This window comes from Lithobates pipiens, unplaced genomic scaffold (assembly GCF_037356315.1).
Source record: "Lithobates pipiens isolate NorthernLeopardFrog02 unplaced genomic scaffold, aLitPip1_a1.2 Scaffold_8, whole genome shotgun sequence".
In the NCBI taxonomy this organism is placed as follows: Eukaryota; Metazoa; Chordata; class Amphibia; order Anura; family Ranidae; genus Lithobates; species Lithobates pipiens.
In genome coordinates this window covers 650,876,840-650,890,308 of record NW_027507903.1, presented here as the reverse complement: position 1 = coordinate 650,890,308, position 13,469 = coordinate 650,876,840, and the positions used below count along the sequence as shown (strand labels likewise).

General features: G+C 43.9%; 1 protein-coding gene across 5 annotated transcripts in view; it reads right to left on the bottom strand.

Annotated features, from left to right (window-relative positions):
• LOC143961707 (CD209 antigen-like protein C) overlaps positions 1–13,469 on the bottom strand; it is a 321,050-nt gene that overhangs the window by 112,408 nt on the left and 195,173 nt on the right. For 4 of the 5 annotated variants that reach the window (XM_077471028.1, XM_077471032.1, XM_077471030.1 and 1 more), the window contains one exon: positions 8,627–8,775. In XM_077471028.1, the coding sequence (XP_077327154.1) occupies positions 8,627–8,775 (149 nt within the window). Of the gene's footprint in view, positions 1–649; positions 2,136–6,742; positions 6,853–8,626; positions 8,776–13,469 lie in introns of those variants that run through there. The other variant, XM_077471029.1, reaches the window with a different exon arrangement.

The following is a 13,469-nucleotide window of genomic DNA, read 5'->3' as shown; positions in this document are numbered from 1 at the left end:
TACTATGCATCGCATAGTAGTCCATTATGTGTCACTTACCTGACACAGGAGCCAGCGAAGTCACCGCTGTCCCTTGTAGTCCGGCGCATCCATCTTGTTGGTGGGGTCTCGCAGCTCCGCCGCTATCATTCGGCGATGCCGCGATGACGTCACTCCCACGCAATGCGCACTGGAGCCGACACGCGTGGCATCTCCGTCGTTGACGGTGCCACGCTCAGTGCGCCTCACTTCCTATTAAATGCCATGGGACCATTCTAAGCCCCTGTACACACGGTCGGAGATTTCGACAACCAAATCCATCGGATTTTGTCCGTCAGATCTTGTCCGAAACTGTTGCATACACACGGTCGGACTAAGTTGTCGAAATATCCGATCATTCAGAAAGTGATGACGTAATTTTGTTACGATGGGACTACGTTCAGGCTAGTAGCCAATAGCTTTGATGTAAGAATTTGATCTGAGCATGCGTGGCACTTGGTCCGATTGGAATTCTCTGCACATGATCGGAGTAACCAGTTGGTCGGAAAATATTTCCAACAAGTTGGAAAATTGGGTCCGACGGATATTCCGACGGAATCAGTCCGATGCATATCACACACAGTCGGATTATCCGACAACATGGTCCGATAGGACACATTCTGATGGATTTTCCGACCGTCTGTACAAGGGCTAAGAGGAGCAGCTTGAGTCGCTCTGACTTAGAAAAAGGTTCCTGCACTACTTTTGGTGCGTCTTCGGCATGACTTAAATTGACTTCTGCTAAAGAAGTCGTATGCATGTCGCGCCGAAGTCGGAGCTGGGATGTCGGCTTCAAAGCTGTGAATCGGGCCTAAGCATTATTACATTTGCTGCTCTCCACCAAATGAAATTTGTATTTATTTATTTTTTTCGTCCCCCAAGGCAGTGAACATTCAGGTAAACATACACATCTGTATCAGATCCTCATGTAGGATAAGTCTGGAATTCCTGACCAGACTTGACACCTTCATCGGAGATAAGGGTCTGGTATGTATTTTTTTTTTTTTTTATGTAGGTTCCCCTATTAACATCTGTATCAGATCCTCATCTAGGATAAGTATGGAATTCCTGACCAGGAGTAACCGGCTGGGAGCTGTCATTTACCAGCATTTTTTTCTGTGTAAATGTCAGTGTTGCTGCAGTAGGTTCTATACGTCGTACAGATGCTCCACCACTTTACAGGTGGAGTTGGGGCATTCCCCATGTTGCATTTTTTAATGTTTCACTTTAAGCATTATTAAAATTGCTGCTCTCCACCAAATGGAATTATTTATTTATTTACTTATTTATTTATTTTGGACATTGGTGCCTTGTCCCCCCAAGGCAGTGAACATTCAGGTAAACATAAAAAATAAATGAGCCAATCACAGCTTTTCTAACACTTTATTTCTCAGCAGTCAGATAAAACTCAATTAAAAATACAGACTCCTATCATGGCTGCATCATGCAGTGCAAAACACTTTGTTGGGGGAATTTGGGCTGCAGACCCTTCGCCCCATGTTATTATTATACCCCGGGGGGAGGGGGGAATCTCACTCTATCCCCTCCTGTTAAGGTCTGTATATTCTTAAAAAGCAGTATACCAAATTTCAGCCACAGTCCACTCACATCTACAATTTTTGCACATAATTATTAGGTGGTTTAGTCTTGCAGTAAAGGAGGTGACAGCAGACGCCGCCCATTGCGACAATCGCTGCTTCCAACCACCTCCACTTTTTAGTAGCTGATGATCATAGGAAAAACACATATTAGGCAAATTACGGGGATTATTCATGACAGCTAAGAGACGTTTGCTTAGTGAAGGTTTAAATATATATATATAGACCCCATAGCGTATGGGCTCAATCAATGGAAATAAAACATAGCGCAAAAGCAAATGGTTTTCCACAACCTAACCTCCTAGTACTCTCATGGAACTCCTGGGGCATGGAAGCAGATATCATAAAGATAGGAGACTTCACAGTATACAGAGCATATCTTAGCACCTTGACAGAACTTTGCATATGTAATGTTTCTTAGTGTCACACGGGACGTCATTCAATGACCGAACGCTTTTCCTAATCTCTGCGCAGTTCTCATTATCTTTGGCGTTATTGGGTTCCCCTTCAGCCCACGCACTGCAAAATGAAGAAAAAAATATATTTCACTTTTAGGCCTCCTTCATACGGCTATTTTCATGCAATCACTGGATTCCAGCAGCAAGAATAATGTGTATTCTTGCGGCTGGAATGACTGGGGCATGTGAATAGCAGCGGGAGGCTCAAGCTCAAAGATATAACAATAATACTTCTGTGGTAAGATGCAGGATCAATAATTTGGAGGAATTTTCTCCCTACACTCCAGGCAACTGACAGGCAACTGACAGGGCGAGGCTCTGCCACTGTGAAAATGTAGGAGAATATGGCACAGCGTTCACATTACGGGTTCATGTGAAGTTCCAGATTCTGAGCAGAGAAAGCTGTGTATTTTTCTCAAAGTTCTGTAGTCCCGGACTGGGGTCTGGAGCGTGAAGGTTCCAAAGTATCTTAGGTGGGACGGAACCTTCAATCCCGTGTCCAGATTTTACTAGACATGTGCATGAGTTTTCGTCTGAATTTTGGGTATTTTCGTTATCGTTTTAACAAACGATAACGAACGTTCACAATCCAAAAACCAAAAGATCCAACATAAACAAATGCTTTATTTTTCGTTTTCGTTCCAACGGTTTGATATAGATAGGAGAATCGACATGACGCTGACAATAGCGATCTGTGTCCATCGAACCTGTGGTCGAATGTGCCTAACCTTACCTCTGTTAGTTCCAGAATATTCTACATAGAGAAAAAAGATTCAACATTATAGCGACAATAACAAAAAAAGGTCGAATGTGCCTAACCTAACTCTAATAGTCCAAGATTATTCGACATAGAGAGGAAAGATTTGACATGAAGATTCGACGAAGCAGTCGCCGCCAGCGGACATTTATGGTCAAATGCTCCGCCCATAGGCTATAGAAGAATTCTAATGTTGGTTAACTAGTAATAACATTTAATAAATATAATTATTACTAGTGTCATACAACATTAGAATTCTACTATAGCTTGTAGGCGGAACATTCGACCGGAAATGTACTAATTGCGGCATCGTACAGTTTATCTGCTCCGTTGAATCTTCTTAGAACATTCAACAGACACCTTCAATGACAGATTCAACCTTAATTATTTGGGATCTTCAGAAGAATGCATTTTTTTTTAATGAAACAAAATAAATAAAAACAAATTTCGGGAGTAACTAAATGTATTTTTCGGACGAAAACAAAATTCCGAAACAAAATATTTCAGTGCACACATGTCTAGATTTACCAGGTGCCTGCAGCCTATATAAGTACACAGGTTTGCAGGGTCTTTATACACTTAAGCTTGAGGATAGCTCAGGGCTCCCAGTTTGGAGACAGATCCCATATTGGAGACAGAAGGTCTCACCCAGGGGTCAGAGGAGCCCCAGCCAGTATTCAAGAGACACAGGTTCTCACCGGTGGTCAGAGGATCCCCACCAAGAAGTCAAGAGACACAGGGTCTCACTTGTGGTCAGAGTATCCCCACCAAGAAGTCAAGAGACACAGGGTCTCACTTGTGGTCAGAGGATCCCCACCAAGAAGTCAAGAGACACAGGGTCTCACCAGTGGTCAGAGGAGCCCCAGACAGGAGTCAGGGGACAGAAGGTCTTACCCAGGGTCTCACTTGTGGTCAGAGGATCCCCACCAAGAAGTCAAGAGACACAGGGTCCCACCAGTGGTCAGAGGATCCCCACCAAAGAGTCAAGAGACACAGGGTCTCACCAGTGGTCAGAGGTGCCCCAACCAGGAGACAGGAGGTCTCATTCCAGGAGACAAGACAATTGCTAGCGGGGGTCATGAGAACCCCAATCCAGAGGCCAGGAGTGGATTTGCAGCAGGACACTGCGACTAAAGGCTAAGTGAGCCAAATGAATCAAGATAGCTGGGCAACACAGTGAGAGGGACTGGTAAGAAGAGCAGCAGTAATGTTGACAAGGGAGCCAGGTGGCTCTGCATTTACAGTTGTCTGTTCATGTTGTTTCATAGACAATGTGGGCGTTAGTGGTGTCACTGAATGGAAAAAAAATATCCCTGTGTCTGTGGTGTCACTGAAAGGAAAAAAATGCCCATGTGCCGATGGTGTTGCTAAGAGGAAAAATGGTGGCGTATCAGTGTCAGTGGGGAAAAATGCCTCTGCATTGGTGAAATCACTAGAAAGAAAAAAATGTCCCTACCTCAGTGGTATAGAAGAGTATTCCTGTGCCTGATCAGAGTAAAGATAGATGGCGTACTGCTGCACACACTGAGGGGAAATATCTGAACCCAAAAACAAAAGGATAGTGGTGGTTTATCAGATGCCCTGATGAAGTCACGTGACCCGTGACGAACACGCGTCGGGACGATAGCTACCAGAAGTGACACATACCGAGCTCGCTGCTCGTTTGTACAACATTCATCTTAACTCTATGTTTGTGAGTATTTGTTTTCCTTTTTCTGAATAAAATTTATTTACCAAATATACTACACTATGGGGCATCCTTCCTCTATATCGCTTTGATCCCATACAAATGCCATCCGCTGAGGGACCCCCATTGCTGAAATACCTCAGAGAAACCATTTAAAGGGGCCACACAGCGTAATAGGCAGGATAGAAAACGCCAGGATTTGGGAACACCACAACGGGACCTTAAAGGGAAAGACTACCAAGGACCTCAAAGATTATTACACACGCTGTTACCTTACAGCAGTAAGGTAAGGGGACACCCATAACCAGACCACACAGGATCACGAGGGATATACCCACCATCACCAGCATCACTATATTATTGCATTTTCTTCACAATCAATCACACTATTGTATTGAAGCATTGGCACTTTATGCGATTTCGGAGATAATCGCTACACTCTGCACGTTATAAATGGACATTTGAGATTTTGATTAACTTTTGTTTCTTTTAAATACTTTGTGAAGTTCACTTATTTGTATTGCATTTTAGCACTAGCACTTTATGCGATTTTTTGGAACTAATCGCTACACTTCACACTTTTTAAGGATATTCCGATTCATCTTTATATTTTTATATTTTTTATTATTTCATTGTTTTGGTTTATACTAATTTATGCATTGACACTGAAATTAATGTCACAGTTATATGAATATGGAGAGGAATCACTACTTATAATTGAGTGTGCTATACAAATCTATACGTATGTTTTAACCCTGTCTGAGCAGTTGATTGCATGATATGCCAAATTCATATTTATTTAGTTTATAATTTATAGGATTATCCTATTAATTGTTCAGTTACAACACTCACAGCCCAATCTTTGCCATAGCATACTGTTTCTTGGGGACAGGCCAATTCTGCCTCAGTACAGCGCACCACTATCCTTTTGTTTTTGTTCCTGCCTCAGTGGTGTCACAGGAAGGAAGAAAATGTCCCTGCATCAGCATCATTGGGGAAAAATGCATCATGCATCCGTGGTCAGTCTACAGAGAACTCACATGTGCATATTGGCCAAGATGCAGGGCACAGGAGTACATGCTGTGCAAAGTGTAGGGTTCAGCAGTGTATTGCACAGGGTATAGCGTTCAGGAGTGTGTATTACACAGGGTCTAGAGGTCAGAAGTGTGTATTGCACAGGGTGCAGGACTTAGGAGCGTGTATTGCACAGGGTGTAGGTTCAGGAGTGTATATTGCACAGGGTGCAGGGTTCAGGACTGTATATTGCACAGGGTGCATGGTTCAGTAATGTGTATATTGCACAGGATGCAGGACTCAAGAGTGTGTATTGTGCAGGGTTCAGGAGTGTGTATTGCACAGGGTGCAGGACTCAGGAGTGTGTATTGCACAGGGTGCAGGACTCAGGAGTGTGTATTGCACAGGGTGCAGGACTCAGGTGTGTGTATTGAACAGGGTGCAGGGTTCAGGAGTGTGTGCTGCACAGGGTGTATGATTCAGGAGTGTGTGCTGCACAGGGTGTATGATTCAGGAGTGTGTGTTGCACAGGGTGTATGATTCAGGAGTGTGTGTTGCACAGGGTGTATGATTCAGGAGTGTGTGTTGCACAGGGTGTATGATTCAGGAGTGTGTGTTGCACAGGGTGTATGATTTAGGAGTGTGTGCTGCACAGGGTGCAGGACTCAGGAGTGTGTGTTGCACAGGGTGTATGATTCAGGAGTGTGTATTGCACAGGGTGCAGGACTCAGGAGTGTGTATTGCACAAGGTTATGGTTACTCTTCACAGCCAGTTTCCCTTAGTTAACATGCCGGTGCTAGAGCCCCAAAGCTTTGTGAAGAACGGGGTTCCGGTGAGGACGGAACTGAATCCATTAGCAGGTAAATGTCTTTATATTCAAAGTTAGCTATTACAGCATTTGTTGCTGCTGACTTTTAATTTTTTTGGTGGGTGACTGAAGCTCCTCTTTCAGCTGTAAAGGCACTGGATGATGATGTACACCTGCCTGTAGCCAAAATTATGACCCCTGTTGATTTTGGTGGGCAGTACTCCCCTCCGAATGTGACTTATTCAACTAAGTAGGGCCGCACCATGACACAATGCCTTCATGGATCGCTTTTCAGATGGTTAACAATTGTGTACATGATCCCTTAGCGGGATGGGGAAGTAGAGTGGTATTATTTTGTTCTATGTTTCTTTGAGTCCCCTTAATGGGGGGAATACACTCACCTGAATGTGAGAGGGGCCCCATCTATCCACAGCCAGCGACTGCTGTCCTTGGTGTCCCGTCGCAGTCCTATCCAGTATCTATCTCCTTCCAGGAAGGGCAGCAGGGAATCCTAGATTAGAGATGAAAAACGAATTAGCAGAAATATAACACCGAAAGAAACATTGTCACCATTAGGGATGAGCCGAACACCCCCCTGTTCGGTTCGCACCAGAACCTGCGAACAGACCTAACTTCCTGAACTTTAGAACCCTATTAAAGTCTATGGGACTCGAACGTTCACAATCTAAAGTGATAATTTTAAAGGGTAATATGCAGGTTACTGTCCTAAAAAGTGTTTGGGGACCCGGGTCCTGCCCCAGGGGACATGGATCAATGCAAAAATAAGTTTTAAAAACGGCAGTTTTTTCAGGAGCAGTGATTTTAATAATGATTAAAGTGAAACAATAAAAGTGTAATATTCCTTTAAATTTCGTAGCTGGGTGGTATCTATAGTATGCCTGTGAAGGGGCGCATGTGTTCCATGCTTAGAACTGTCCCTGCACAAAGTGTCATTTGTGCAGGAAAAAAAGTATTTTAAAATCACTTGCGGCTAAATTGTCGGCTCCCCGTAATACAGAGAACACACAATGAGTGTTCTCTGTATTAGCTGACAATTCATTCATTCATTGATAACAAAAAAAAAAAAGCGTGGGGGTTCCCCTAAATTCAATTACCAGGCCCTTCAGGTCTGATATGGATATTAAGGGGAACCCCGCATCAAATTAAAAAAAAAAATTGACGTGGGGGTCCCCCTAAAAATCCATATCAGACCATTTATCCGAGCACGCAACCTGGCAGGCCGCAGGAAAAGAGGGGGGGGGACGAGAGATCGGCCCCCCCTCCCTCCTGAACCGTACCAGGCCACATACCCTCAGCATTGGGAGGATGCTTTGGGGGTCTGTGACCCCTCAAAGCACCTTGTCCCCATGTTGATGAGGACAAGGGCCTCATCCTCACAACCCTGGCCGGTGGTTGTGAGGGTCTGCGGGCGGGGAGCTTATCAGAATCTGAAAGCCCCCTTTAACAAGGGGACCCCCAGATCCCGCCCCCCCTGTTTGAAATGGTAAGGGGGTACAAAAGTACCCCTACCATTTCACAAAGAAAGAGTCAAAATGGTTAAATGAGACAAACACACTTTTGAAAAATTCCTTTATTAAGAATAATAAAAAGATTCCAGCGGTGCTAATACACTCTTGCTATCCAGCGACGAATCTCCGCGGTCCAGAGATGGATGATCATATCCAGCGAAGGGGGATCTCTCAGTCCATCCCAAAGGTGTTCTATCAGGTTGAGGTCAGGCCAGTCAAGTTCCTCCACCCCAAACCTGCTCATCCGTGTCTTTATGGACTTTGTTTTGTGCACTGGTGCGCAGTCATGTTAGAATGGGAAGGGGCCATCCCCAAACTGTTCCCACAAAATTGGGAGCATGAAATTGTCCAAAATGTCTTGGTATGCTGACACCCTAAGAGTTCCCTTCACTGGAACTAAGGGGCCAAGCCCAACCCCTGAAAAACAACCCCCCATGCTTATGGAGTAAGCAGGCAGATCAGTGCTTAATTTTTTTTTTCTTTTGGGGGGGGATTTTTGCTCACACATCTAGGGGAAGGGGGGGTGCAGTTTGGCTTGTTTGCCCTGGGCTCTAGATGACTTTGTCCCAGCACTGCATATATACACCCCATTCAGCTAGCAAGCAACATGGAAACTCACACAAGAGACACTGTAAAAGTTGTTATATTTTCTCCATAAATGTTGTAATATGTCATTGTACCTACTCCGTGTTTGCAACACATAAAGAGGATCTGTCACCTGTCAGGACCACCACATCCAGAGCTCCAGATAGTTACCAATTCATTCTTGTTCTTCAGGATCAGAAGAATGCTGTAATTCTTAGTACATTCCTCCCGGCTCTTCTCCCAAGTTTCCAGAGTTTGTGGGAAATAGTAGCAGTTGGCGCCAATTGGTAGCCAGCCTTCGGGGCAGCAAGAACTCTTTCCTGGGGGAAAAAATGGACAACCATGAAATTTACGGAAGCTTAAAGGCCAACTCTGGGATATCTGAAACTTCTTTCTTGCAGTGGGGAATAATTTTTACCAACCCAATCCATCACTCTGTCTGAAAATGGCACTCCCCCATGCTCCGGCAATGGACTGTCCTTTGGAGCCTTCACGTCTATTAGAAGGCTATGGACCCTATATCAGCCTTGATGACATCAGAGGACCTTAGACTACTAGAGAATGGGGGGGGGGGGGGGAAAGACATTGTGAGGACCAGTCTAGCAACACAACGGAGCTGAGGATCAGTAGATAAATCCATTTTAAGTCTACTTTTTCATGCCCCCTGGACTGGGTAACCCTTTGCCCTTGCTTTACTGCAACAGAGGTTTGGTAAGCTTCCTGGAGTTCATCTTTAAAGTGTAATCTGTATATTGTGATCATGTACTTGAAATGATGTACCCATAGGACTTTATATGAGGTACAACACAGCACAAAGTAGTTTCAAAGCTTGTTATTAGATAAAGACATGTCAATATAAAAACAATAAGCTGAATTTCTGTAACTGTAGTCAGCGACCCATATCTTGTTCGCAAGTATTAGTGTTCAGGTTCCACAGAATGACAGTCGGAAACCGAAACAAAGCGCATCACAAGTCTCTACGCGTTTTGTTAATATTCATTCATCAGGAGAAGATTCTACTGACATGATGTCTATAGACTAAGAACCAAAATTGTTTTAGATTTTGAGATCAATCACTATGAATGTCACTCGGCAAAAAAATGACCCCAACGCAATGGCAACCACTCAACAAATGACAGCTCCACTAGCTGTCATCAACAATAGTGGTGACATCATTCTCTTAATATAATCACATGCCCATATTTGGCCAGTAACAATTATATGACCATATTTGGGCAATAACATACAATGCCTTGAAAAAGTATTCATACCCTTTGAAATTTTCCACATTTTGTCATGTTACAACCAAAAAACTTGAATGCATTTTATTGGGATTTTATGTGATAGACCAACACAAAGTGGCACATAATGGTGAAATGGAAAGAAAATGATAAATGGTTTTCAAAATATTTTACAAATAAATATGTGAAAAGTATGTTGTGCATTTGTATAGCGCCCCCCTGAGTCGATACATTGTACATTGTAGATTCTCAATTGGATTTGGGTCTGGACTGTGACTGGGCCATTCTAACACATTTATATGCTTTGATGTAAACCATGCCATTGTAGCTCTGGCTGTATGTTTAGGGTCGTTGTCCTGCTGGAAGGTGAACCTCCATCTCAAGTCTTTTGCGGATTGTAACAGGTTTTCTTCTAAGATTGTCCTGTATTTGTCTCCATCCATCTTCCCATCAACTCTGACCAGCTTCCCTGTCCCTGTTGAAGAAAAGTATTGCCACCACATGATGCTGCCACCACAATGTTTCATAGGAATGGCGTAACTCCTTCAGGGTGATGTGCAGTGTTAATTTTTCTCCACACATAGCATTGTGCTTTTAGACCAAAAAGTTTGATTTTGATCTCATCTGACCAGAGCACCTTCTTCCGCATGTTTGCTTCTCAAAAAACTGCAAAAGGGACTTCTTATGTCTTTCTTTCACCAATGTCTTTCTTCTTTTCACTCTTCCATAAAGACCAGATTTGTGGAGAGACGACTAATAGTTGTCCTGTGGACAGATTCTCCCACTTGAGCTTTGGATCTCTGCAGCTCCTCCAGAATTACCATGGACCTCTTGGCTGTTCTCTGATGAATGCTCTCCTTGCCCGGCCAGTCAATTTAGGTGAACGGCCATGTCTTGGTAGGTTTGCAGTTGTGCCATACTCTTTCCATTTTCAGATGATGGATTGAACAGAGCTCCGTGAGATGTTCAAAGCTTGGGGTATTTTTTTTTTATAAACCTAACCCTACTTTAAACTTCTCCACAACTTTATCCCTGACCTGTCTGGTGTGTTCCTTGGCCCTCATGATGCTGCTTGTCCATTAGAATTATGTATACAGGATCTCCTTCCACTACCTCCTCCTCCACAGAATTATGTATGCAGGATCTCCTTCCACTACCTCCTCCTCCACATAATTATGTATGGAGGATCTCCTTCCACTACCTCCTCCTCCACATAATTATGTATGCAGGATCTCCTTCCACTACCTCCTCCTCCACAGAATTATGTATGCAGGATCTCCTTCCACTACCTCCTCCTCCACATAATTATGTATGGAGGATCTCCTTCCACTACCTCCTCCTCCACAGAATTATGTATGGAGGATCTCCTTCCGCTACCTCCTCCTCCACAGAATTATGTATGCAGGATCTCCTTCTGCTACCTCCTCCTCCACAGAATTATGTATGGAGGATCTCCTTCCGCTACCTCCTCCTCCACAGAATTATGTATGGAGGATCTCCTTCCACTACCTCCTCCTCCACAGAATTATGTATGCAGGATCTCCTTCTGCTACCTCCTCCTCCACAGAATTATGTATGGAGGATCTCCTTCCGCTACCTCCTCCTCCACAGAATTATGTATGGAGGATCTCCTTCCGCTACCTCCTCCTCCACAGAATTATGTATGGAGGATCTCCTTCCGCTACCTCCTCCTCCATAGAATTATGTATGCAGGATCTCCTTCCGCTACCTCCTCCTCCGCAGAATTACAGTGGTGTGAAAAAGTGTTTGCCCCCTTCCTCATTTCCTGTTCCTTTGCATGTTTGTCACACTTAAGTGTTTCGGAACATCAAACCAATTTAAACAATAGTCAAGGACAACACAAGTAAACACAAAATGCAATTTGTAAATGAAGGTGTTTATTATTAAAGGTGAAAAAAAATCCAAACCATCATGGCCCTGTGTGAAAAAGTGATTGCCCCCCTTGTTAAAACATACTATAACTGTGGTTGTCCACACCTGAGTTCAATTTCTCTAGCCACACCCAGGCCTGATTATTGCCACACCTGTTCACAATCAAGGCATCACTTAAATAGGAGCTGCTTGACACAGTAAGATCCACCAGAAGATCCTTAAAAGCTACACATCATGCCGAGACCCAAAGAAATTCAGGAACAATTGAGAAAGAAAGTAATTGAGATCTATCAGTCTGGAAAGGGTTATAAAGCCATTTCCAAAGCTTTGGGAATCCAGCGAACCACAGTGAGAGCCATTATCCACAAATGGCGAAGACATGGAACAGTGGTGAACCTTCCCAGGAGTGGCCGGCCGCCCAAAATTACCCCAAGAGCGCAGCGACGACTCATCCAAGAGGTCACAAAAGACCCCACAACAACGTCCAAGGAACTGCAGGCCTTACTTGCCTCAGTTAAGGTCAGCGTTCATGCCTCCACCATCAGGAAAAGACTGGGCAAAAATGGCCTGCATGGCAGAGTTCCAAGGAGAAAACCACTGCTGAGCAAAAAGAACATCAAAGCTCGTCTCAATTTCTCCACAACACATCTTGATGATCCCCAAGACTTTTGGGACAACATTCTGTGGACCGATGAGACAAAAGTGGAACTCTTTGGAAGGTGTGTGTCCAAGTATATCTGGCGTAGAAGGAACACTGCATTTCATAAAAAGAACATTATACCAACAGTAAAATATGGTGGTGGTAGTGTGATGGTCTGGGGCTGTTTTGCTGCTTCAGGACCTGGAAGACTTGCCGTTATAAAAGGAACTATGAATTCTGCTGTCTACCAAGAGATCCTGAAGGAGAATGTCCGACCATCTGTTCGTGTACTCAAGCTGAAACGAACTTGGGTTCTGCAGCAGGACAATGATCCTAAACACACCAGCAAGTCCACCACCGAATGGCTGAAGAAAAACAAAATGAAGACTTTGGAGTGGCCTAGCCAAAGTCCTGACCTAAATCCTATTGAGATGTTGTGGTATGACCTTAAAAAGGCCGTTCATGCTCGAAAACCCTCTAATGTAACTGAATTAGGACAATTCTGCAAAGGTGAGTGGGCCAAAATTCCTCCAGGACGCTGTAAAAGCCTCATTGCACGTTATCGCAAACGCTTGGTTGCAGTTGTTGCTGCTAAGGGTGGCCCAACCAGTTATTAGGTTTAGGGGGCAATCACTTTTTCACACAGGGCCATGATGGGTTGGATTTTTTTTCACCTTTAATAATAAACACCTTCATTTACAAATTGCATTTTGTGTTTACTTGTGTTGTCCTTGACTATTGTTTAAATTGGTTTGATGTTCCGAAACACTTAATTGTGACAAACATGCAAAGGAACAGGAAATGAGGAAGGGGGCAAACACTTTTTCACACCACTGTATGTATGGAGGATCTCCTTCCGCTACCTCCTCCTGCACATAATTATGTATGGAGGATCTCTTTCCACTACCTCCTCCTCCACATAATTATGTATGCAGGATCTCCTTCCACTACCTCCTCCTCCACAGAATTATGTATACAGGATCTCCTTCCACTACCTCCTCCTCCACAGAATTATGTATGTAGGATCTCCTTCCACTACCTCCTCCTCCACAGAATTATGTATGCAGGATCTCCTTCCACTACCTCCTCCTCCACAGAATTATGTATGCAGGATCTCCTTCCTCTACCTCCTCCTCTACAGAATTATGTATGCAGGATCTCCTTCCACTACCTCCTCCTCCACAGAATTATGTATGTAGGATCTCCTTCCACTACCTCCTCCTCCACAGAATTATGTATG